General features: G+C 39.4%; 1 protein-coding gene across 1 annotated transcript in view; it reads left to right on the plus strand.

Annotated features, from left to right (window-relative positions):
* PAPPA2 (pappalysin 2) overlaps positions 1 to 27715 on the plus strand; it is a 350680-nt gene that overhangs the window by 206920 nt on the left and 116045 nt on the right. The window contains exons 12-13 of the mRNA XM_004706814.2: positions 18789 to 18924; positions 19125 to 19341. Coding sequence (XP_004706871.1) covers positions 18789 to 18924; positions 19125 to 19341 — 353 coding nt within the window. The remainder of the gene's footprint in view (positions 1 to 18788; positions 18925 to 19124; positions 19342 to 27715) is intronic.

Below are 27715 nucleotides of genomic sequence, written 5' to 3' on the forward strand. Positions count from 1 at the left end.
AAGTTTTATTTTAGTAGGATTGGGAAGGAGGGAGTGGGGATGGTTAAAAGGAGCCCTGGTTTGAAGTCAGTTAAAAATTGGGCTGCTAACCAAAAGGTCCTGGGGGGTGAACCCACTGGCTGCTCTGTGGGAGAAAAATAAGGGAGATAACTTCTGTAAATATTTATGGCCTCAGAAACCCTTCTCCTTTGTCCTGTAGGGTCAGTGAGACTCAGAATTGACCTGACAGCAGTGGGTTTGTGTTTGTTTATTTCATAGGGGTTAGTATGTATTGTTCTGGGGCTGCCTGTAGATACTGTGGAGCTTGCACAACTTCCACATCACATGACGCCCTAGTTCTCAGAACATATTATGGAGGTTAAGTTACATATGTACTCCCTGCCATGGAGTGAATTTCAACTCAGAGCTAGCGACCCTATAGGACAGAGTAGAACTGTTCCTTTGGGTTTTGGAAACGGCAAATCTTTATAGGAGCAGAAAGCCTCATTTTTCTCCCACAGAATAACTGGTGGAGTTGAACTTACTGCTGGCAAACATCCCAAAGTGTAACTTACTACACAACAAGGACTCAAAGATACTTGAATATATTTCACTATACATGTCACATATTTACATCCTCCAGTTTCACTATTTTCTTTCTTTTTTATATTTGCATTTAGCTTTTCTTTTTCTGGTAAATTGAGATGGTCTTTAGAAAATTAATTTTTAGTTTTTCTTATTTTTATATGTAAGAACTTAAGGCTATAAACATTATTCTTGATGAGACTCATGCTCTATTCCACAATTTTTCATCTAAATTTATTTTTTATAATTCATTTCAAACATATTACTAATTTCCATTGTAATTTCTTTGTTGTTGTTTTTTTAATGGCAAATCCATTTAATTAAACAGCATGCACATAGTGTGATACTGTTAAAATATTTGACATGGAAAAATGTTTTCTATTTAAATTCAAAAGGATACTTAACCAGGGACTACAAAACAATAAATCCAAGTTGAACAAGTTTTCACAATATCCATAGAAAGTGAGAACGTCTGAGTGGACGGACATCACAATGTGGTCAGTGCTTTCCCTTTTGCTTATCTGCATTTCCTGCAGAGTGCACATATCACTTGTGCACTTAACTTATGGCCATAAAGGTTGACAGAATTCAAATTCAGTAGACATATCTCTTATAAAATATAAGAACTTAAACTGAATTATGTTAATATCACTTCAAATTTTTGAAAGGCACTTGCCCAAAGTCAAAGTTCAACATTTTGTATGGAATAATTTTTGTTTGAGAATCAAATGGCCATGTAATTAAGGAAGCAAACAGGCATAAAAGCAAGTGACGAAGTAACCACCATCGCTGGCCCACTGGCCACTACCGTACAAGAAATAGAGCAACAGATAACCCCAAACGCTTTCATTTTTGTCTTAAAACAGCAAACTTTCCTTTTGCTCAAGGTAATCAGGATTAACTTACACACACACAAGGGTTTGTCAGTTAGGTCCCTGTTTGATGGTCCATTTTTTGTCAAATGCCATCTAGATTTATCCCGGTGAATCAGGAGGCCACGTGATTACACCCTTTCCTGCCTGAGTGCAAGCTCAGTAACCAAGATACCATGACCAATACTTTGAAAGAAACATGTATTGGTTATAGATCATTTTCCACATCTGTTATTTGCTGTAGGTCGAAGGGCTGTTTGTGAACTCTGTGATTGATGCAGTTTCTCACCATCAATATACTGTGTTCGCTGAAGCGAGAAACACGGTTGGGGACTGAGGTTATTGTAACTGGAGTTAGAACAGTTGGTATAAAATTTTGGTATTTCTCTGTAGACCTAATGGAGGAGCACTGTTAACTTTGGCATGGTAGGGTTTGGTGACTTTCGTGGCTGGTGACTTCAAGTCCGTTCCAACTTTACAGCAGCCCTGTGTGTAGAAGACAGAAGGGAGCGCTGCCTAATGGGAATTTTGAGAGCCCTCTGGTAATTAACACAGCCATGCCAATGACAGAGAGCGAGGAGGCTTTCTTCTCGTTGATGATTTTGTTTGCCCTCTCTCTCGGGACACAGCCTTTCAAGGGCCTCAAATGCAACCCTATAGAAGCCAAGAGGTGCCTTCACCGTCTGTGACTTACACTTGTGTCCTCGGTAGTTTGTCTCTGCCAAAAGCTCTACCTACCTGAGAACTTCCTGCATGGCTTATTATGCTCTTACTCTGCATAGATTCGAGACTGAAAAAATATCACAGCCGTGTAAATGTCACAGAATTTTAGATTCCCTTCGATCTGGTTTCTTTCTTGAGATTTTGATTGCTTTGAGAGTCCACAAATGCCTTTAGATTGTTACTTTTTTTTACCTTATCTACATTTTATAGTTGTCTAGTATATCTATTGTGCTGTATACTATTTTATCACAGACATGAACAGAAATCTTGAAGTAGAATTATTTTAATGGAAATCAATAAACCACCTCCTGTATTTGGGGGCTTATCCCTTGTGCTTACTATAAGTGGCCCAGGAGTACTTACTATAAGTGATTTGCAAGTCTTTATTATGAAAGTTAGTTAATATATAAAACACATTAAGAAAATTTAATTTGCATAAGTCTATCCATTAACCATGGCCATTGCAATGATTCTGATTCATATAGCTCCTGTAGGGCAGTGTAGACTCTCCCATAGGATTCCCACAGCTGTAGTATTTATGGAAGCAGACAGACACATCTTTCTTCCTTGGATTCAAACCCCGGACCTTTCACTTAATAGCCAAGACCTTAACCACTATACTACCGGGATTGTTATGCACAAATTCAAATTATACCAAATCAAATAGCAATTTTAAAATGTGGGCTGTTTATTTTTTATTTGTTTTGAGAAGTGTGAGATTTCTAACCCTTTAGTGTCTCCTCTAGCATTTCATCCTGATGTAGGACACAAAAGTGGTTTCTACGAGTGTGCTGCACACGAGAGAAGCAACCGGACTGGAAAACATTCACGGTGAAATCTCTTTTCAAAAATCCCTGATGTACTGAATTCTGCTTGCTCGGCAAAATTTACTCTTGTTTCTGTTCATATTTATAGAAATAACTTACCTCTCTTATTTTCATTTACTCTTGAGCACAGCCCAGCTGACCAAGATTTCAAGGATTTTCTCTTACATCCCATAAAATATAAGAAGACTTGTTGGTGCAGTAGTTAAACAGTGCTGCTAACCTAAAGGTCAGCTGTTCAGACTCACCGGTTGCTCTGAACGAGAAAGGCGTAGACACCTGCTTCTATAGGATGACAGTTTTGAAACCCTACAGGACCACTCTCGTTGTTAGGAGCTGTTGGGCTCTTTCTCATTCCTCTGACTTGCCAAGCCATTGTTGCAGTCACTGTTTCCATCTGTCTCTCAGAGGCTCTGGCTCCTTTCCACTGACTACGCAGCATCAAGTCCTTCTCAGGGATTGGCCCTTCCTAGTCACATGTTCAAAGTTAAGTCCTCATGCCTTGGTAGCGTTCTGGTTGTGCTTCTTCCAAGCCTGTCTGTTGGTGCTTTGGGCCTTCCGTGGTGCATTCAGAATTCCCTATTAATACCGCAACTCCGAGGCATCGGGTTTCCTCCCTTTGTCCTGTTCATGGCTCAACTGGCTGTCTGAAGAAGGAGGTGGCATCCGAATTGGAGGAACACTCAGTAACAACTTCTTAATATGCAAATGACATAATCTTTTTTGTTGAAGGTAATGAAGCCTTGAAGATCAAATACTACAACTTGCAGTGTAGACCAGCACAGCTCTGTTATGGGGTCACATTAAGACAAAATTTACAACAACCACAGCAGCATAAAATGTAGATTATTTTTACTACGGTTTACAGTGATAAGGACATTTAAAGCCATTCAGTTCCCAAAGTGCACTTTCATGCATTTTTTAATTTTTTACAATAGCCCTAAGAATTTAGCAAGAGAGATGAGAGTGCCCAAATAGGTGTTTTTCAGTTTTACAGATGAGGAAGATCTTTGACGAAGCTCAAAGAGAAAAATAGTGTTTTCTTCGCATCACTTAAGAATCCAATGGTAAACCTGAGGCTCACATTAACACTTCTTAATCCTAACCCTGTGTTTATTCCTCCAAACTAGGCTGCTGCCTTATTCAGTCAGCATTTATTAAGCACCTACAACAGGCCAAACTCAGAAGGAAGCACTGAGAGCTAGGAGCCACGGCATAGGCAAAACAAAATAAAAATTAAAACATATGTGGAATTGGAAAGAAAAGCTTCCTGTCTCTTTTCCTTGGATTTCTTCTGATTTTTGAAAGATTAAATTTCTATGACTCGAGTTCATAGGATTTATTCAGCACATATTGTAAATGATAGGTGCCATCGGGGAACAGAGAAAGAAACAAGAGGCTTGATCCTTCCCAGAAAGTGCTTGGAATCTAAGCATTATAGACAACCAATGAAGCAATTTGAGAAGCAGACATTCAATGAGTACTTGTTGTTTGGTTTCACGGGGAGCCCATCAACATATGCGAACTCATATGTTCATGTTTATTTTCATGGCTGCCCTAAGACGGCTCCAATTTGGAACGGCCTCGCTCAAGCTGGACTGGTTAGCAATCCTAACAGAAACCACCACGTGCTCATGGTATTTTAAATAGCAGCGTCTTCCACATCGGTTATGAATTACGGATCACTGCCTGGAAATCCATGCTACATAAAGCCCGAAGCCTGCTAACCATAATTTCCTCTCTTTCTTGATCTGACTTCAACTAGCCAAACACTACATATGAATCTTCAACAGAAAATGTAGTGCATATTTAATTGATTGGGTTTCAAAGTTGAGAAACCCTAACACTATACAAAAAAGGAAGAAATTGAGATTGTTTGAGGTTTAGTCTGTACCAGATATTATTTCTGTTAGTCAAATTCTCTATCAGAATTTGAGGTATGATCTCCCTCATTCTAGAAAGATTACCTTAAACTCAGACATTTTCAGAATTTTAGATAATGCAACTAGTCAGGAAGCCAGGTGGAATTGAAATGCAGACTCATCTCACTGAAATTGCCCATGGCCCTGCTTATATACCAGAGGTAAGCAAAATTTTGCTGTAAAGGGCAGAGAGCACATATTTCAGGATTTATAGTGTCAAAACTACTTTACTGTGCTGCTATAGCGTGAAAGTAGCCATAGATAAAATATAAACAAAGGAGCTTGGCTGTGCTCCAATCAAATTATATTTATGAGTGTCAATATTTGAATTTTGTATATTTCTACATTGTTTTTCTTTCAATTTTGTTCAGCCACTGGAAAATACAGAAACCATTCTTTTTAGAGAATACAAAACAGGTGGTGCCCAGGGTCAATAGTTTGCTCACCATATCTCCGCTAGATACCAATAGTATTTATTAACACTACCTTGTTTGCATACCTGTTGTTCAGTATGTACAAAATATTGGGCTGTGGACAGATTCAGAAATGAAGGAGCTACCATCTTTACCCTTAAGGTACACACAGTGCAGTGAACACAATACTGTAGTTTGAAACCATCAGTCAGCTTCAAGGGAGAAGAACTTGGCTTTCTACTCTTGTAAAATTACAGTCTCAGAAACTCACAGGGCAGTTCTATCCTGCCCTAGTCAGAATTGACTCAGAGTTGGGGGTAAGGTGACGTTGTTATTTTATGTTGCCATTAGTGTTTTTCATATTAAGTTATACAAGGCTCATGAAATTTGTTGGGCAGTTTTTTTTATTTTTTATTTTCTGAAAAAATTTGTATAAAATAGGGGTTCTCTATTCCTTCAAATTTTGGCACAACCCATCTATAAAATCAATTAAACATGGGCTTAAGGAAAGACTTATGATTTTCATTTTAACATTTTTAGTTTTATTAATACAATAAAATTTTCTACCTCTTCTCCAATGTTGGTCTATTATATCTTTCTAAAACTTTTATTAAGTTCTTCTACACATTTTAACCTCATGATGAAAGTTGTTCATAATGTGATTTTAATTATTTTTATCTCTATGGAAGTCACAGTAATCAGTTCCTTTAGATTGTATGTCTTAGAACCTATGTTTCCTTTCTCTGGTCATATGTGCAAGATAATTGTCTACATTATCATTGTTTTTAATGAGCAACTTTGTGTTTTGTCCATCTCTCTCTTTTTGGTTTAGTTGTTCTTCTCTACTTCATTGATTTCCACATTTATCTTATTATTTTCTTTCTCTTTAATTCTTTGGAAAAAAAAATATATATATGCTCTTTTTCTAACTTCTTGAGTTGGATACCTAGAACATTTATTTTTGGTGTTTCCTACTTCTCCCCCCAACCCCCTGACTACTATTTTAATTGTGTCCCATAAATTTTGACATACAGTGCTTTCATTGTAATTCACATCTAAATATTTTGAAATGACCCTATACGTTGTGTTTGAAGCTACACATTATTTAATAGCATTTTGTTTGTTTGCTTATGGCATGTATCTTAGTCTGGGTAGACTAGAGAAACAAATCCATGGACACTCGTATGTGTATAAGAAAGAGTTTCATATACAAGAGCAATTGAATATTGAGAAAACACTCCAGCTAGGTCCAGATCAAGTCCATAAGTGCGACATTAGCCCATATATCCGACAGCAATCTATAAAGTCCTCCTCAGACTCACGAAACACATGCAATGACGCCGAATGTAGAAGATCACAGGCCAGCAGATAGAAAGTTTTTGGATCCAGTGACACTGGAAACATCTCAGCGCTGGCAGGGGGCTCTGCATCAGGGTGGGTGCATGTGTCTTATCAGCTGCTATGTCTCCCATGGTGTGGGCAGAGAGTCTCTCACCTCACCTCCCAGAAGGAAATACCAGATTTCCCAGAATTCTCAGGAGAAGGCCAAGCCCACACAGAGGCCTCATTGGCTTTGATCTGATTGACAAGCTAGACTCCACCCCTATACTCTTAATCCTCAAATTGACAAATGATTATATATCTACCACAGCATGGATTTTTTTTTCCCAGGGGATAACAGTTTTTAGTTGTGTCTGCTTTGTCATTGTGAGAGAATCTTCATTGTCCTCTCTGTGGCCCTACATTTGAAAAACATTGACATTTTGAGTTTTTGTTCAGAAAATAAGGACCAGTTCATAGTAGAAATGAGTATTCCTCACAGTTGTTGTTGTTGTTAGTTGCCAAAAACTCAGTTCCAAGTCATTGCTAACCTAAATACAACAGCGTAACACCACCAGCTGCTGCACCATCCTCACAATTGTTGCTATATGAGAGCCCATTGTTGTAGCCACTGTGTAAAGCTATTTTGCCAAGGGTCTTCTTAGTGTGTGTTGCCCCTCTACTTTGCCAAGGGTAAAACTTTTCTTTAGGGACTAGCCTCTGCAGATAACATGACCAAAGTATGTGAGACAAAATCACACCGTTCTGGCTTCTGAGAAATATTCTGGTTGTACTTCTTCCAAGACAGATTTGTTTATTCTTTTGGCAGTCCATTATATTGTCAATATTCTTCGTCAGAACCATAATTCAAACTAATCAATTCTTCCTGAGTCTTCTGTATCCAGTGTCCAATGTTCACATGCATATGAAGCGATCGAAAATACCATGGCTTGGTCAGGCTCACCTTAGTTCTCAAAGTAACATCCCTGCTTTTCCACATTTAAAATAAATTTATGTAAAATACTACTTATTTTTAGATAATCTTAGATTTATCGATGAGTTGCAAATTTAGTAACACATTCTAATATGCCCTAAAACCAAGCTTTTCTTTATATTAAGTGAACCATGGAACACCAACACTTTAAAGAGGTCTTGTGCACCAGATTGACCCGCTGCCATGCGCTGCTTGAGCTCTTGACTACTGCTTCCATGAGCATTGGCTGGATCTAAGCAAGATGAAATCCTTCATCTCTTCTATTTATCATGATGCTACCTGTTGGTCCAATTGTGAGAATTTTGGCTTTTGTTACTCTGATATAATCCATATTGAAGGCTGCAATCCTTAATCGTCAGCAAATGCCTCGAATCCTCCTCATTTCAGCAAGCGAGGTTGTGTCATGTGCATATCACAAGTTGTTAATAAGCCCTTCTCCAATCCTGATCCATGATTCTTCTTCGTATAATCCAGTATCTTGCATACAGATTTAGAATTATGGTGAGGGAATGCACCCTAATGCACACTTTTCCTGATTTTGAAATGGTTTAATGTCAACTAGTTCCTTTTGATATAATTACTCTGTGTATTCCTTCCAACTTTTTTTCAGTACTTCTTGCATCATTAAATAGTTCGCCCATAAAATCCTTGTATATTGAAACTCAGTGCCTGAATTTTTTTTCTTCAGCTAAACGTGATTGTTATATGCTGAGTGTTTCCCTTGTTTTTGGTGTTCTAACTCCAGTGCTTGGCACACTTTATTGCAAACATTTACTTTGTCTTCTCCAGCTGGTTTTGAAATGTTTGTTGAGCTCTTTACTGCATCGTTTCTTCCATTTTCTTAAGCTCCTCTTTGATCAAGAGCAAGTTTCAGTCTACTCTAACATCCACTTTGATCTTTTTATTCTTTCCTGTCTTTTTCTGATCTTTTGCTTTCTGCATGTTTGATATTGTTGTCACACCACAGCCCATCAGGACTTCTGTCAATGAGTCAAATTTATTCTTGAGTTGTTCTCAACACTTTGGTGGAGTATACTCAAGCTCTTATTTTGGCTCCAGTGGGCTTTTATTAATTTTATTCAACTTCTATCTAGACACATATGAACAATGGATGGTCTATTCCACAGTTATCCCCTGGCCTTGTTTTAACGGAGAGTATTAAACTTCTCCATTTTGAATGGCGATATTGAGCTCTGCATTTTCATTTTAAGCTTTCATGTGTATGTGTTCCATCTAGAGAAGTCCACATGCATAGCCATCATTTATGTTGTTAAAAATGCATTTGCTATGAAAAAGTCATTTATCTTGCAAAACTCTATCATGCAATCTTCAGCTTTGCTTCTCTCACTAAGGCCATATTTTCCAACTACTATTTCTTCCTCTTTGTTTTCAATTTTTGCATTCGAATCATCAGTAGTTGTCACTGCATCTTGATTGCATGTTTCATTAATTTCAGGCTGGAGATGTTGATAGAACTCTTCAACTTCTGCATTACTAGCTTTAGTGATTGGTGAGCAAATTTGAATAATAGTTGTGTTGTGCACAAGATTTCCTTGTGCATATAGATATCATTTGATAACAGGCAGCCTTATACTTCAAGATAGATCTTGAAATATCATTTTTGAGGATGGATGTGGTGCCATTCCTTTTGACTTGGTCATCCCTGTCCTGGTAAAGTATATGATTTTCTGATTAAAATGACCCAAACCAGTCAATGTCAGTGATTTTGGTTGATATTTGGAGTCTACTACGAATCGGTTGTACACTGAAACTTTCACATGTCCGTATATGGCAACTTTTTCTTAATGATTGTGTGTGTGTGTGTGTGTGTGTGTGTGTGTGAGAGAGAGAGAGAGAGAGAGAGAGAGAGTATTCAACAATTCAAGTCATTCATCAAACAAACCCATTCTATCCCAACCCTCCTCCGCTGATTTCTTTTCTCTGTCTTATGGATTTCTAACCTCCCATTCACCCAAGTCAATACCTGTCAACCTTCTAGTCTTGTTGCTTCATCTTCTAATCCTTGCTCTCCCTCCCTTGGAAATTCCAAAGTCTGTTTCCTTGGCTTGGAAAGCGTTGTCTTGGTTTTTATCCTTATAGGAGTGGCTTCATCCTTTTGTGATTGACTAACACATCCTTGCTTTTCCTTATACTTCAATTAGTTATACTTCAATTAGTATAACATTCTCCAAGTCCATCCATGTCATGAGGTGCTTCCTGGTTTTATAATTGTTCTTTTAGTGATGCATAGTATTTCACTGTGTGTTTGTACCACAGTTTCTTTATCCATTTTTTTTTTACTGATGGGCATTTGAGCTGTTATCAATTTCTCACTATGGTGAACAGTGCTGCAATGAACCCAGGGGTGCATTTGTCTGTTCATGTAATGACTCTTACTTCTTTAGGGAATAATACCCAGCAGAGGTATTGCTGGCTCATATGGAACTTCTATTACTAGTTGTTTGAGGTGGCGCCATCTTGCTTTCCACATGTCTTTACGCATTTATAGACCCATGAGCAGTGTACAAGAGTTCCAATCTCTCCAGCATTTAATGTTTTCTGTTTGGTTTTGTTTTTTAATTAGGCTATTATTGTTAGGTTATAGTGATATCTGTTGGCTGTTTGGATTTTCATTGTCTCTCTGGCTAATGACCATGAGCATTTTTTCATAAGTGTGTTAGTCAATTGTATGTCATTTTTGGTGACTTTTCAAGTCATGTCCTTTACCCAGTTTTAAATTGGGTTATTTGTTTTATTCTTATTGAGATATTGCAGTTTTCTATAGATTCTAGAGATTAGTCCTATGTCTATTGTGTTGTTGCTAAAGAATTTTTTCCTAGTCTATAGGTTGCCTCTTTATTCTTTTGAGAAAGTCTTTTGCTACATATAAGTGTCTTACTTTTAGTAGGTCCAGGGTCATCTATCTTGTCTTCTATTGTGTGTTGCTCCTTCATTATATTTAATAGTATGTCTATGCCCTGAAAATAGGGACCTAAAGTTTATTCCTTCTTTTCACTGATGATCTTTATAACTCTTGGATTTACATTTAGGTCTTTGATCTATCTTGAGTTCATTTTTATACATAGTGCCAGGTATGGAGCTTGTTCCATTCTAAAACAGATGGAGATACAATTTTTCCAGCACCATTTGTTGAAGAGACTATTGCTTTCCCATTTAATTTTTTTTTTTTTTGCTCTTTGTTGAAGATCAGTTGTTTGTAGATGGATAAATTTATTTCTGAGTTTTATATTCTGTTCCACTGGTCTATGTACCTATCATTGTGCCAGTAACAGGCTGTTTTGATTTTTGTTGCTATGTAACCAGTTTTAAGGTAGGGGAGTGAGAGGACTTGTATTTTGTTATTTTTCTTAAGAAGGTCTTTGCCTATTCTGGATCTTTCTCTATATATATAAAGTTAGGAATTCGTTTTTCAATTTCTTCAAAGAACAGAATTTGCATCTGGATTAGAGTTTATAGATTGCTTTGGGTAGTATTGATATTTTCATAATGTTAAGCCTTCTTATTCACGAATATCGAATATTCTCTTTTGGTTTCGTATAGTGTCCTGTAGCTTTATTTGTATGAGTTTCTTTTCTCTGGTTAGATTTATTCCTAAGTATTTCATCTTTTGTGTGGCTGTTGTAAATTACAATATTTCCTTGCTTTATTTTTCAGACTGATCTTCATTGATATACAGGAATCCTATTGATTTTTGTATTTAATTCTATATATTGCCATGTTTCTAGGTATTTCAATTGTTTCAAATATTTTTTGGTTGTGTCTTTTGGGTTTTCTACATATAAAAGCATACCATCCGCAAGTTATGCTAGGGAAACTTTTCTTTGCCTGATTTGATTCCTTCAATTTCTTTCTATTGTCTAGAAGTTTTGACTAAGACTGGCAGCAGAATTTCAAGAATGAATGGACTTGTTGGTTTGTTGCTATTATGCTGCTATGTGTTTTTGTATCTATATGGTTTTATTGTTTTTTTTTGTTTTTTCTATATTTCTGTGCTGTTTTGAGGACTATTTTCAGTCTCTTGTTTTCTGGATGGTGATGTCTTGTATTTTGCTCTCATTTTTTCCCTACTATTGATTGTCTGTACAAAGTACTCCTTTATTATAAGTTGTAATGTGAGTCTTGCTTTTTAAATTCCTTTCATTTTTCCTTAACTGGAAATACCATTATATCCCCCTTTTCTGTGATAGATAGTTTTGCTGGATACAAAATTCTTGGTTGGCAGTTTTATTTCTTTCAGTGCTTTATATATGTCACTCCATTGTCTTCTTGCTTGCAAGATTTCAGTTGAGAAATCTGAACTTTGCTCTTTGATTTTCTTTGAAAGTGACTATAATTATTTTCTCTAGCTGCTCTCAGGATGTTCTCCTTTATCTTTGATATTCAAGAGTGACTATGATATGATACAATGTTTTTCTTTAGGATCTGTCCTGTATAGGGTTCTCTCGGCTTCTTTAATAGTTATTTTTTCTCTTTTATGGTGTTAAGAATGTTTCTTTAAGACTTCTATTTCTTCCTGCTCTGGAATTCCAATAAGACAGAAGTTGTTCCCCTAGACAGGTGCAACATAATTCTTAGCCTTTCTTCGGGTTCCTTTACTTTTTGGGTTGATTGTTTCTTTTGCTGGTTGTAGTCAAGGGCATTGTCTTCAAGTTATTTGGCTTTCCATTGCTTAGATTCCATTACTCGGCTTCTTTACTATGTCTAATTCTGATGTATTATTCTTTATTTTATTTGGTATAGGGGTTCTAGTTTTACTATTATTTCCATTATTCCTCAAATATTTCCTCTATCCATTAAAAGTACCTGAATATCATTCTTCTGAATTATATTTTGGGTACTTTAAAAAACTCTTTTCCAGAATATTCCTGAATTTTTTGGTGTTTGTGCATGTTTTTCTTTCTTTCTTTTTTCTAGTTTTAATATGTTCTGGTGTGTGTGTGTGTGTGTGTGTGTGTGTGTGTGTGTGTGTGTGTGATGATTGCTGTTTCTGCAGCATTGTGGTGCAGCTCTTACTGTTGGGAGTGCTGCTGGGTCAAGTGGGAGTAGTTGGCTTTGTCTTGCCAGGGCAAAGGAATAGGCTAGAGTCTTTCTTGCCAGGGTACAAGGTTAGGCAGAGGATTTTTTCCTGGGTCATAAGGAACCTTTTGATTTTTTGCCCCCTGAGTGTTGGAGAGGAATTTATTCAATGTGTGATCAGTGGCCATGTTGAGCTGGTACTTCCAGATATGAAAACTTAACACACTAAGTTCTGTGATTAATTGCAATTACCTTTTTTTCCCTTCCCCAATCAGGATTAAAGGATACTTGATTATTCAGTGCACCCAACCCCTCTCTTAAACATTCTTGTTCCCCAAAAACTTCTCCATGTTCAACACCTCTTCCAACTCTCAGACATTGCCTTAAGAGGGGTTTCCTTGGGGTTCAGATTCTGAGATGTAGAGTCTGCGTGCAGTTTATTGAGAACTGAATAGAGCTATAGAAATTATATTGGACAGAGAAAGGTGTGGAGCTTGAAATAAATGCATGAAGGTATTATAATCCCTCAAGGAGCCAGATTTTCCCACAGGACTGTGTTTCAATGTAACTCTACTCACGTCTATCAAAAGATCACTGGATGCAGACTCCCCACTACTCGGTTCTGTGATGAAGTTCTTTTCTTTTGAGAGAAATTTCTGAAAAGAGTTTCTCTGTGAACTAAATGAAGGTGGAACTTAGAAATATACAAAAGAATCCACTAAAGCTCTATTTTTGTCCTTCCCGTCCTCCTTCTGAGTTATATAAACACTTCCATAAGAGTCTCTGCAGAAAGCCCTTGGATTCAAAATCACAGTGTGGTGAATTGTTCCTAGAAGGATTGAAGCTAACTGGTGGAGTCTAGTCCAAGCCCTTCAACTGATTTACCAAGTCCTTCATATTCAAAAGCACCCCTTCCTCGGTCAGCAGGTATCATATGCATTTCACAAAATGACAAGTAAATCTCTTTTGAATTAAGAAGAATATAAGTGTTTGTAGCTTTACATAAGAAATCAACTCAGGTTTGACAAATCCCATGACAGGAACCTGGACATGTGAATAAAGTCAAATCAGGTTTAAGCCTACTCCCAACTAGTTTTCTCATCCCATCCCCTCACCTATTAGATTTTTTTCGAGTGAGACCCACTGGAACTGTGAGATTAAGTACCTTCCTCATCAGAATTTCCAAAGTCTGTATAATCAACAATATTAAAAAATTGAAGGGATTTTAAGACATATGTGGAAATGTTTCATTATCTTTTAATTCAAGCTTCCTAATGGCATGACCCTTTAATACAGTTCCTCATGTTGTGGTGACCCCCAACCATAAAATTTTTTGTTCCTGCTTCATAACTGTAATTTTGCTACAGTTATCAATTTAATAACCCCTGTGAAAGGGTCGTTCGACCCCCAAAGGGTTCACGACCCATAGATTGAGAACTGCTATTTTAATTCAATTTTTCCATAAACATTTTGAAAGCACTCTATTGAATTCCCAATCTTCTAAATTTCACCTACACACACAAAAACTAATGTGATTCAACCAGTAGTTCAAATGTCCTTTATCTAATGTCTCTTGACTCCAACAATGGCCTTTAAAGGGACTCTTGACCCATCAAACAATATAATGCTTTTATGTCTAAGTGCTTATGTGACACTTTTTTTTATGCAAAGGAGAGGACAGAGGTCAACACATTTTCTGAGGGATCTATGATTTTCCAGAAGCCATGAGTTCAGTATAAAGAACAATGGACTTCAAGTAGGAAGGCCCAACTTCTTTTCTCTGTAACATTAACTTAGAAGAAATCACTTTCACTCTCAAAAATCACTTTCAACTTCTAAAATCTAACCTTTGTATTCTGTGCATAGTATATTTTAAAAAGCTCAAATAGGACTGAAAGCCCAGTGATCTTGGTGGAAGCCTCTGCAAATCCTGTGGCTATGCTTGGCAAACTGTAAAGCGCAGTATGCACAGGTGTACCTGGTCATGTTTCCCTGTTGAAGGGCCTCTCTTTCTCCTGGAAAGAAAAAGTGCATAGATGAGTGAAAATGGAACGACACAGGGAAACATAAGGAAGAAGCAACTAATCCAATATTGAGCCCAAAGCATTTTAAAACCTCAGAAAAGATGATTTTTAAGTTTGTAGTAGAGTTTCAGGGTCTGCTATCCAGTGACCATCACAAAGGATGACCTGGGAGTTGAAATGCTTGGCTTAGGAGTATGATCAGTGTGTCTATGCCCAGCAGGCAGATTGAAGGAGAATTTCTTCATTCCACACAGTTCTGTATTAAGGAAACATTCCTTCAAGCTTCCTCTCACCAGTAATCAGAGCTCAGATTGGGTAGTTAACATGCTGCTTTTGGATGAAGAAGCTAATGAGTATGTGGGGTCAACCATGTGTTTGTGTGTCTGTCCGTCAGGATCTGTGTATCTATCTATCATCTATCTATCTATCTATTTATCTATCTATCTATCTATTATCTATCTATCCTTCCATCATACGTTCATTCAATTTATCATCTATATACCTATGTTTTCTGTTGTTTTAAAGCATTTTCTGATGGACAGGCTGAGTTAATTTCACTGGCAGTCCCTCTATCTTGAATGTTCCTCTACCTTATATCTGGTCATAGTTTTTTTGTTTACTTATTTGTTTTTCCTTTGTAAGAAACTTGTTCAGATTAAATTTACATTTCTCATGTAATATAGAAATAAACTTTCCTTGTTAAAATAGATAATGAATACTTGCTCATAAAATAAAGTTATTTTGAGCATCTCTGGTGGCACAATGGCTAATTGTTCAGCTGTGAACTCACAGGTCATCAGTGTGGACCCATCAGTTTCTCGGCGCGAGGTAAAACTTGGCAATCGGCTCCTGGAGTGATGACAGTCTAGAACCCCCTCTGGCAGTACTAGGGTGTCATACAGGGCTTCTGGGGGCTGCAATTGACTTGATGGCACACAACATATTAAAATAACTTTGATCCAGCCTTGGTAGGAGCAAATTTTATGAATAGTATTTTTGTTTGGATAAGGAATCAGTGCTTAATTTCCTGATTGGACTTTTCATTCTCAAAGTGTCTCTGTGTGTGAAACAGCAGTACATCTGTAATAAGAGCACATTTCACTGAACTTTCTGTATATATTTTTGTAGATTGTAAAGTAGAGGTTTATTCTATATCAAGAGCTCCAAATATTTCCAGTTTCTATGGAAACAAAACCTGGAGTACTTGTTCACTATTCTACAACTGCCTATATAAAATAGTATATGAAAAGTTTCTTTTAATCAATATGTCCCAGAAAAGCATAATTTTCTGTATATCAATGTACAAAGGCAAATATTTAACCTTTAATTTTCATTTACTCTTCTTTCCTTTTTGAAGTTTAAGCAGAATCATAAAAATTTTTCTTTCTGTGAATGAGAATTGTTGAATATTGATCCTCTATAATATAATAAATACAGCTCTATGTGATTTCATTTAATCCTTAAAGTTACTAGGTTTGGTAGGTAGGGAATATATGAACCCTCACCTCAAGGAAGAGAGATGGATTGCTCAGATTTGCCTACCTAATATGGGTAGATCCCCAAATGAAGCCCAGTCCTTCTAAATGACCAAATGTCTCTCTAGAACCATTAATGTGATCAGCTTCAATTTTGTGGTGTTAGCTTCTATCCAGTCAAATCTCAACTCATGGCAACCCCATGTATAACTGAATGGAATGCTGCCCAATCCTGTGCCATCCACATGATTATTTAAGAGTTAAAGGGTTGGAATCTAAAGGTTTGCCCTCATTGATTTTTCGAAGTAGATCACAAAGACTTTCTTCCTACTCTGCCTTAGTCTAGAAGTTCTGCTGAAACCTATTCAGCATCATAGCAACATGCAAGCCTTCACTCGCTGAATTGCCCAGAATCCAATGGGAGTTTCCTGCAAAGAAGGTGATAACTCTACTACTAAAACCATCATAGCCTCATGAGTTTGTTCCTCGTTTGTGTCCATTATGTTTATATGTGCAGATTCAAACTCAGCTGTAGAGGCTCTGATATATAAGTTGTGTAAGAGAGTGTCCATTTCCCTGTGCTTCTGCGGGGACATATTTAGTGTTCAGATGAGAATGGTATTGGGCTTTGCTCCTTTGAAAGGAAAAGCTGTCCACATCTCAGCAATCTGTACCTTGATCGAATCCTGTGTCTGTTTTTGGTAGCCCAGCATTCCTCCGCTTGTCTCCTGTACAAGTATCAACTGTGGTTTTCCTGCTTAAATACATGGCTTGGAAATTCTGGTCCACCTGTCTTCCACAAATCAAGGTGCAAACTGTCCCTTGGAACAGGCTTTGAAAATCAAAGTGGCTTGATGTTCAAAGACTCTTAGAGCAAGTAGGGACATTTCTAGAAGATGGAAAGTGAGGTGGAATTCGTGTGTGGGGGCACTTGGATCTGAGAAATCCACATCATAAGAATTAGCTCTACTAACTAGCTCGAGGTGGGTGGTGTCTATTTTGGAGCCCAGTAGAAGACCGGAAAGGGTAAACTCTCTTGATCCTTATTGAAACCAACCCCCTCTTCAGCTTTGAGTCCTATTGAGGTAAAACCACTGGGTACTTGTTTGGACTCTGTCTGTTCCTGGCTTAGGAAACAACCCAGACCTTTTGTGGTCTACAAAAAGGAAGAGGTTACAGGTATTCCCAGAGGGCTTTGATGTCATTTGCTGCTGCAGTTGAGGGCTTTGAGTTAGGTTCCTACTTACCTTATGATGTGTTTCATGTCGAACTCTCGCCCAGTCAGGGACAAAGGACCTCATGCTGCAAGTCATAACTTATGGGTCTGGAGGTCTTAAGTTATGAAGGAATATTTAGTACTTCAAAGAGAGGAAATGAAAAGGGGAGGGGGAGTCACCGTAAAAAGAGAGTGTGGCTGGTCTTTCCCTCAAAGCAGTAGAGGAAGAAGGGATATCTGTGCTACTTCAAACACCGCAAGTCATAAAATCACCTGAATTAAGCCAGAAGTGCAAATGGACACTCTATAAACATGCCAAGACTCAGAAGTCAGCTTGCAGACAAGGGAGAGTTTTCATTGAAATGGAAAACTTTTTTGACTCTCCCCTGCTCCTCACCTTTAGAGGAGGCCTCTGCCAGTAGATGTTGTACCTTGCTTTAACACCAGAAGCAGTTCTCCTACAGCTTGCTCAGCTTTGGAGTCTAAGTCAAAAGTGAAAGGAATGCAATGTTTGGACCTGTGCTGGATCCTGATTAAGACTTATAACACAAGGGGAGGTTGGGATTTGCTCGTAACTGAAACTAAGAGCAATGTGCAGAACTAAGACACAAAGCAAAACTTGAAGTGCCACATGAGATACTTTCAGTACGAGACATGAGAACCTCAGGTCGTCCTGTTTATCTTCTCGCCACTGAGAGGTTTTCTTTATTTAATAAAGGATTCCCAGGGATAAAATTCCCATTGCACGCTTTGAACGTTTCTTTTAATGTTTGAAAACCTCCACATTTAAAGAATATGCTCTAGAAAGAAATATATTTCTCTGTGCCTCCGTTCATTTTCAGCCAAGGATTGGGTTTGGACACCACTTGGACCCCAGGAGAAGGGCATAAGAACAAACACCTTGTCATCTGTGATCTCAGAAGTGACAGACTGCATAGTTACCACCACCACTGCCCCCCCCCACACACACACTTGTCATCTGCGTATAGTTCATATGCTAACAGGAGAGTCTGGTGACATTTTTAGGAGGAAGACTAGGAGAAGGGATGGAATGACCAGCTGCAGCCATGCCAATGCAGAGTTAGGAAAATAGTTCAGAACTAGATGTTATCTTGGTGTCCGCTTCTTTTCAAATGATCTTTCTGAGAAATCTAAAGAAAGGCAAGGACAAGTCCCAGAGACAGTTGGGGCACACCGTCTAACATTCACATGCAGTTCAGGAGCTGGAAGCGATCTTCTTTTCATCTTCTCTTGGCTGCCTACTTCCAATGTTCTTATTTCTAAAGTTGACGGGAGTTCTTGCTTTATGCATGTGAGGTATCTGGGAAGACTGACGTGTGTCACATGCCTTGAGCGTTACGGGGACACAGCAGCTCACGTATGTACCTATATGTTTATGTGTAGGTCTGCTTCAACAGACCAGGAGTGGCCACAGCAGTTTTCATTTTCTTCACGTCTGATGGCCGGACCTCTGGGAAGCAGCCACGGTCAACCTTGACCCTCCAGCTGACTGACATCAATGAAAAGAACTACTCTCTGGGTGAGTTTGCAGTTCTGTTTAGGACCATTAGGGGTCACCTAGTAGACTTAGGAATCAGCTTGATAGCGACCTCTTCTTTGGGGTTTGGGACCTTGCTTCCATTATACAGTTATTAACAACATAAAATGAATACTACCTCGGGAAACACAGTGCTACATGAATAGCCTGGAGATATTATTCACCTATTTATTTCTCTTCAGGAACATACGAATTGTCATGCCAACATAACCCACTGGTTGTCAATGTGACCCATCACCCCAATGTCTTCTCCCACCACATCACCTCCGCGCTGCTGAATGTGTCATCCCCATTGGTGGGCATCTCAGCGGTGGCCCTAAGGACAACCTCCCACATCAGCCCTCCAGCTCCCCATAACTGCATCCCTGGGCTCAAGGAGCAAGATTATCAGGGACAGAGGTACAAAGTCCCTTTCTTTCCTTCTTCACCCCCCTACCCCCCATAAAAAAAAACCTCTGTGTGTGTGTGTCTATGTTTGTGTTGTGGCTGTGATATATGAGGAGGGTTTCAAAATGTTCATGAAAAAGTTAATTTTCTTTTAAATTCCATTTTCACAACAACTTGTTGAACACATTCATGTGCATCATCTTGGAACTTATCGTTGTGTATACAGTGGTGTTTAATCACTAACTTAAAAAATGGGTCTAGAACTACCAAAGAAACATAGGGGAAAAAGTAAAGAGCAGTTTCTAGAAGCCACACTCAGGTTTTGTATTTGCCCTTCTTTCCTTAGCTGAGCATGATTTTTATGTAAATATTTAACATCTTTACAGGGTCTTAAATTCTGGAGTTTTTTGGTACCTACTAAACCACTGGCTTGAAATCAACATTGCTCTACAAACTGCCAAATTTTCCCTGCCAAAAACTCAATGTCCCTTAAGCAAGGTGTATGTCTTCCTCTTTGTTCCCACCTGGACAATGTACACAGTAAGCTTCACAGTTACTTTCTGAAACATGTCATATACTCAATCAGGGCTAAAGACAGGAATCAGAAATATGTTTGCTACATGTTTCTTTCTGTGGGCGTCTCTGACTGTGAGACAGAGGGTGAGGTTCACTGGACTCTCAACAGAGGCCAGTAAAGGAACTTCATGATGTGCTGTATCCAAGGTGACTCCTAGCTAGGGAGGGAGCACTCCTTACACAATCATCTGTGCTTCAGCTTGGCTGGGATAATTTTCTAAATAGTCTATACAGTAGGTAAGAAGGTCGTGTCACTCATGGAATGGCAACAGGGTCCTAGTTATAAGAGCTGATATTATAGGCAGTGCTCCTTTGCCAAGGAAAAACTCTAGTACCACCATGACCGTCCCAGGGAGACTTGAATCCCAGCCCTGATTAGGGATGCGAAGAAAATCCTATCAGACAGTCTAACAGTATTGTACTGGTTATCTATTACTGTGCAGGGAATTACCTCAGAATTTAGGGCTTTCCCACACCAACCACCCCCACCCCCTCCCCACAGTTTTTGTGAGTGAGAAATTCAGATATGATTCAGCTGGGAGCTCTTGCATTGGGTCTCTCAGGAGGGTGTGTGGCCAAGCCATTGTTTGGGACTACAGTTATTTCAAGGCGGAAATGAAGCTAAAATTTTTACTTGTAATTTAATTCACCTGGTCATTGCCAGGTCTCAGAATATCTTTGCCTAAGCTCCCTCACATGGGTGCTAGCAGTAGGTGTGCTCAGATAGGAATGGCTAAATTCTTCATCATATGGACCTCTCCATAAGCTGTCTAATTACCCTTATGACATGGCTACCAGTGATCTAAGAGAGAAGTAGAACCAGAGAGAGTGAACATATGGAAGGCACTCTAAGAGAAAGGATGCTCTTGTTATTTAAGACTTTATTGAATTATCGGATGTGGCAGCCATTATATCTGTCATGTTCTATCCATTAGCCGTTAATCACTAAGTTCAGCCCCTAGTCAAGGGAGGAGACCGCAAAAAGGCAAGAATCCTTGGGCGCTATCTCAGAAGCTACCTCCCACATGCAGTATTGGCATTGCCATTGTTCACTGTCTGGTCAATTCTGACTCATAGAGACCCTAGGTGACAGGATAGAGCAGGGTTTTGTAGGCTGTCATCTCTATGGGAGCAGATCACCAGGTCTTTTCTCCCATTGAGCTGCTGGTGGGCTTGAACTGCTGACTTTTCAGTTAGCAGCTAAGCATTGAACCATTAGGACGCCCAGGATTCTGATAATATGGATAATTGGTATTAATTAAGCACTGGCTCTGTGTTAGATATTGATCGAATGCGAGGCAGGGAAAACCAGTGAGGGATACTTGGATTGCAGGTTGTGCGAGTTCAGCTCGTGCATCTGCAATCTTTATGTCTTCTTAATGAGTGACCATGTTCAAATAGTAACCCAAGAAGTAGACTATTAACATTATGTTGTCTACTAAGATCATTGCCTCTCTCTCATGTATTTTCAAATTGCTTTTCCTACTGGCTCGACCTCTGGCCTCAAGCCGTTCGGAATGTCTTTCAATTTTCTGAAACATGTGTTCTTGATGGGCTTCACATCTTTGCACACCATGTCCCTCCTTTCTGGAGTGCCTTCCCACACTTCTTCAACTCATACTTCGCCATCAGGCTGCATCTCCGGCAAAGCTTTCTGTGAACTCCGTCCTTGTTTTCATAGGACATGGCAGCTATTCCAAACGTGACCAAAGTAGCTATCACCTTCAGGGATAACGATTCATTTACTTATTGTACATACTCCCTGAGTCTGAGCTCCCTCACAATGGGAACCCTGAACCTAGCGAGGGCCTGAGACACGGTAAGTCCTCATAAACCAGATTTTGACTGCAATTGAGAGGCATCGTTTCTTATCACTTGAAGGACAGAACTGAAGAAGCAAACCAAAAAAGTAGAGGCTGAAGCCTCTCCAAAGCTGCGGGACAAGAATTCCCTTCTTCATCACAACTGGAAGCTCTGACAAAGACGCTGATGAATTGTGATCCTTTCTGCTCGTTCTTTCCTGATTTTCATGTGGCATGGTGGGAAAAACAAGTTTTATATGCATGCATGCAGACCAGTAGAAATAGGATCTTATTCTCCAGTTTACACAGAGTGTATCTGGAATGCATCACCGTTTCCAAACCACATGTGACTGACCGGAGCCATGCAAATTGGCTTTTCCTTCTCAGCCAGCAAATCAACAGTATAGTAAATTTTTATACGCAGAAACTCTAATAGATCTCATATATTTTTCTTTGTAAACAGATTTAAAACCCGAGCCCTTATGATGGTTCTTTTGAATAGATGAGCCAGATGTGTTCTGCAGCCTTGTATCAATCATAGCTGTATATGTAGCTATACCATGCTATGAAACCCTAAGATTCTGGCCATAGTGAGAGGGATTCCTGGCTGCTTCCTTCTTACCCCTTATGATCTGAATTCCATTAATACTTATGCGGGCAGAGGAGAGCTGACAGATGCCTGGCAGTTGACGATTTGTACCATTTTATATTTAACCATTTATGTACATTTGTGCCTCGCTACCAGACTGCATCTTGAACCTAGCCTAAATGTCTTGCAAGGACTCCCAGCTGATGATCAATGAACCCGTCTAGCTCAATAATGGTCTTTTAGGGGAAACCTTTGATGTAGCTCTCATAGCCTTGTTTCGCATTCTACTACACTGGCTACCTGATGTATAAACCTTAGGAATTAGTTCACTGATAATGAACCGAAGCTTAAAACTAAGCTTATTTGTGCTAGTTTGGGATATCAGTACTTAAAAAGAACTCACTTTGTTCTTACTCTGGTCATGCCCAACTATAGGCTCTTAAGGGAAAGTTCCCACACAACCAAGCATAATATCTCATGAGTTGCGGAATCAGAAATACCTTCAACCAACCAAGATTTTGTTTAAAAAAACTTTGGGAAGTGGAAACCATATTTTCGACTCATGTGGTGGGATCAGGAGTGTGTCTAAGATATAATCCAGCTTCTATGTTGATTTCTTTAAGCAAGTTAGCTAGCCTGTAGAGAGTCATACCCCTCAATTATATTCCCAGAGAATTCATTATGTCAAGTCCAGAAGAATTTATGGATGAGAATACGGGCGTGTGGTTTCTTCTGCACTGAAATTTTGTTCTACAAGTCACCTGAGAACAAAGGAAATGTAATTGTAACTTCTCTGACCTCCCTCCATGCCTCCCCTCAAAAAAAGCCCCCAAAAGCAATAAACAAACTCACTGCCATTGAGTTGATGCTGACTTGGTGGCCCTACAGGACAGAGTAGAACTGCATGTGTGAGTTTCCCAGACTATAACTCTTTATGGGAGTAGAAACCCCCATGGTGTTATTGGCATAGGACACCCCAGAGCTGAATCTCCTGGAGATAGTGAGCATTCTCTTGTTTTCCCCACTTTTTTCTATTTTTTCCCTAGAACATGGTTTGAAATGGTCGAACTTTCTGACTAGCCCTCTCTCTCCATTCTTGCTCTAACACTCATTTATTTTTCTATCTCCCTGTTCTATAAGAGGTTGAAAAGTCTGTGTAATGCTTCCAACAACTGCCCCTTTTCAGTTTTTCCTTGTACTTAAAAAAGTTTTGCTATTTGCACTTTGATGTTACCTGACTCGGTATAGAAATGCTCACAGCTGTTTTAACTTTATTAGGCTCAAACCACGTGCTGGCCATTTTACCCCCTTTAAATGGTTTTGGCTTTGAATTCTTCTTTGTCTGGAATGAAAATTTCTACCTCTGCTTTCCTTTTGTTTGTATTTGTTTGTTAAGTATTTGTGTTTCTTATATTTTTAACTCTTCTGTAGCTTCACTGCCAATGAGCCTACGGCACATGGCTTCACAGTACTATTTACAGACAGGAGGATTTCACTGTGCCAATCCACTGCAGACTTTTAGTCTGAAAATATGTCTTATGATCCTCATGCCTTTAGGGTCCTTCAGGACTCTGTAGCAACTTTATCTTTGATGTTTTCTTTCAGGAAACATCCGTCTTTGCCAGTAGTTCCCCACCCTCATTCACCCCAGGCCCCGCACAAACCCTTATACTTCCCAACCTGAAGTCTTGAAATGAAAAAGAAAGGGTGTTACTCTTGGGAAATAATGGATAGAGAACAGGTCTCTGACCTCCGGAGAGCAGCATCCAGTCTGTTAATCTTTCTGAACGCCAGAGTGAGAACGAGTGGCCAGTTTCCCCGTTCTTCTTTTAGGAGAATTCCGTGCCGTGGTTTTGCCTTTGCTTGTTCAGAACACGAAACAGTGCATCTTTTGGCTTCAACTGATGTTCTTCAGGTCAACTCCAATACAGTCTGAAGTCAGGAGGGAATGCTCACATGGGCCGTCAGTCTTCACGTTCAGTTTAAGTGAGAAGGAGAGATAAATTATGTAATAATATTCTTTTAAAAAATAATTTTATTGGAGGCTCTTACAGCTCTTATAACATCCCATACATCTATTGTATCAAGCATATGGATACGTATGTTGCTATCATCATTTTCTAGTCATTACTCCCTATTTGAACCCTTGGTATCAGCTCCTCTTTTTTCCCTCCCCATCCACCCTAGGGACCCCTTGATAAATTATTATTGTTTTCATATCTTACACCAACTGCTGTCTCCCTTCACCCACGTTAAGTCCCCCTGGGAGTGTGGGGTGTGTGTGATGCATTGATTATTGCCATCCGTTCCCCTTTCCTCCCACCTTCCCCCTCCCCTCCTGGTATCACTGTTCCCATTTCTGTTCCTGAGGGATTTATCTGACCTGAACTCCGTGTGTCGTGAGCTCTTATCTGTACCAGTGTACATGGTCCAGTCTAGCCAGAACTGAAAGGTAAGACTTGGTTCATGATAATTGGGTGTGTGTGTGTGTGGAAACCTCAAAAATGTATCGATGACTCATCCTGTCACCATGACTACCTTGGTTGACTCATACCTTCCTTGTGACCCTTCTGTGAGGGGATGTCCTATTGTCTACAGATGGGTGTTGGGTCTCTGCTCCAAGCCCCCTCGTTCTCAACAATATGTTTGTTTGTTTGTCTGTCTGCTGTTTGTTGTCTTCTGGTGCTTGTTATCTGATACCTGACACCTCACGATGGCCCAGGCTGGTGTGCTTCTTCCTTGTGGGCTTGTTGCTTCTCTGCTAGATGGCCGCTTTTTTACATCAAACCATCTACACCCCAGATGCTATATCTTTTGACAGCTAGGCACCATCAGCTTTCTTCACCACGTTTACTTATACACCCATTTTGTCTTCAGCAATCATGTTGGGAGGGTGAGCATCACAGAATGCCAGGTTGCAATGCCATAGACGGAGAACATAGGTCTCCCTAAAAGCAACAATGAGGAGAACATAGAGATCCCGGTGGTGTTGGAGCAACAGCAGCCTAGGTGAGAGGAATTTCTAAGAGGCAGAAGAATGGCAAGCAGATGGTGAGGCAGGAAGAAAGTAAAAGGAAGCAGAGGGAAGATCTAGGAAGCAAAGCTATGGATCGAGGTATAAGCGTAGGTGTGCACTTATGTAATTATATTTATTCATAAAAATAGAAGTATTGGCCTATGCACATATACTTATATGGCAATACATTGAGGAAGTGGATGGACTTTGGGCCTCTGCTCAAACTCTCCCTCAACACAAGAACACTTTGTTCTTCATAATATTCTTGTGAGGTTAACTTAGAATAATGCTACATGTACAGTTTGTCTAATGCCTAGTGATGGCATCATCTATACTAATTTCCATACCATTCTCTCATTTTTTAGTTGTATTTATTTATTTTAACTCTTACTGTGAAATTGGGTGAAGGTTTACAGAGCAGACCAGGTTTTCATTCAAAAATGCACTCACATATTATTTCAATTTTGTTTATTGTACTTCTCACAATGTACTATCTCTTATGCCACTTTCTTCCTCTCTCTCTTAATCTGTCTGTTCTTCTTTGCTAACCTTTCTGTCTGCTGTTTCTAGGTAAATGTTCTTTTGATCTCAATGGTTGATTATTCTGAAATATATGTACCACACTAGTGCTTAGTGTTTGGTTGAAAATTGAGCCATGGGAATGAGTTCATTTCCAGCCCTGATGGACAACTAAGGGCCATCGTCTCTGAGGTACCTCCAGTCTCTATCCAACCATTAGACCTGTTGTTGTTTGTTAATATAATTTTGAGTTTTGTTCCATACTTTCCTCCCACTCTATCCAGGATTTTCTAATGTGCTCCCTTTCAGACCAGGTGCTAGTGGTAACCAAGTACAATCTAGTTCTTATCGCCTCAGGATTGTCTAGATAGATGTTTATGTGTTCTGTTAAGCTGTTAGACTAATTGTTTCCATGAATATTGGGTTTTTATCACTTTTGTTTCTTCCAGACAGGATGAAACCTGCAGTTGCCTCACATGGCTGTTCACAAGCTTTTCAGACCCCAGAAGCTACTTACAAAAGTAGGATGTAGATCATTGTCTTTCTGGACTATGTTATGCCACTTGACCTTGGTGTCCCCGAGACCCTAGTCCTGAACTCCCAGGCCCAATGGTATATTCCCTGCAGGGGTTTGATTGTATTTAAGAAGTTTTCCCTCTGTATAACTTTGGCCTCTGTATATTCCACTACATTCATGGCTGTTTGCAGCAGCAGTACATACTCATGCACAAATACCCTCTATTAATCCATATAGCTATTTTAAAAATTACCCTCCTTTTAGGTATTCCAATTATCAATGCGTAGCTTCCCAACTCCAAATCCATCCTTCATGACCCTGTTTTATGATACCAAAATTGGACTCTATTAACATTTCTCTTTTGCCAACTGGGGCAATGTTAAGTTTTGTCTAGGAAGGTTTTTTGACAGACAATACAAAAGGAAGGGACTCCTCTTTCCTGCATCCTTTGTGCTTGACTTTTGCTTGCTCTTATGCCATGATCAGCAAGGTCTGTATGTGGGACTGTGTCACATACAGTGTTGATTTGGGCTCTCAAGGTGCTGGCTTTTGTCAGCACTTTACTGCCATCAACAAAAAGTGATAGTCTGGTTGTGGTGATGCAATAGGTAAGTAGCTTCCAACCTTCCCAGGATGAGGAGCTCATTATTTTAATTAGGCCTGAAGGCACAACCCAGCCAGTCCCCAAATCTTATCTTGCAGTTTAGCTCCTCGTGCTACACTCAGATCCAGTCAGGGTCCAATCAGGACAAAGCAGTTAGATCAGAGAGCATTTAATATAAATACTATTTAACTGTTGCTTTCATGGTCTTCCATCAAGCCAGTTCCTATCCATAGTGGCCTTGTGCACGCCAGCATGGGACTCTGCCCTGACCTGTACCATCTAACAGTCACTCCTATGCTTGAGCCCTTTGTTGCAGCCATGGTGAGCAGCTGCCTCCTTGAGGGCTTCCTCTTTGGGGCTGCCCCTCTGCTTTACCAGACATAATGTCATTCTCCAGTAAAGCTTCTGTTCTCTCCTGACAGGATGTCCAAAGTATGTAATACAAAGTTTCCTCATCCTTGCCACTAAGGAGCACCCTGGCCATACTTCTTCCAAGACAGATCGGTGTGTCCTGTTGGCAGCCCACAGGACTTCCAGTCTTCTTCTCCAGCCCCCAATTAAACTGCCTCGATTCTCCTGTGCACTTCCTTAGCCAGTGTCCGACTGTCACATGAATCTGAGGTGACTGAAGACATTATGGCTGGTGTCAAGTGCACCTTAGTCCTCAAGGATCTTCCTTGCTTTTCAAAACTCTAAAAGGTCTCGTGCAGTCGATTTCCCATACTTTGTGCCCTCTTGATCGCTGCTTTCCTGAACATTGACT

The sequence above is a fragment of the Echinops telfairi genome, unplaced genomic scaffold (genome assembly GCF_000313985.2).
Source record: "Echinops telfairi isolate 266 unplaced genomic scaffold, ASM31398v2 ScPeMD7_7424;HRSCAF=8462, whole genome shotgun sequence".
NCBI classification, from domain to species: domain Eukaryota; kingdom Metazoa; phylum Chordata; class Mammalia; order Afrosoricida; family Tenrecidae; genus Echinops; species Echinops telfairi.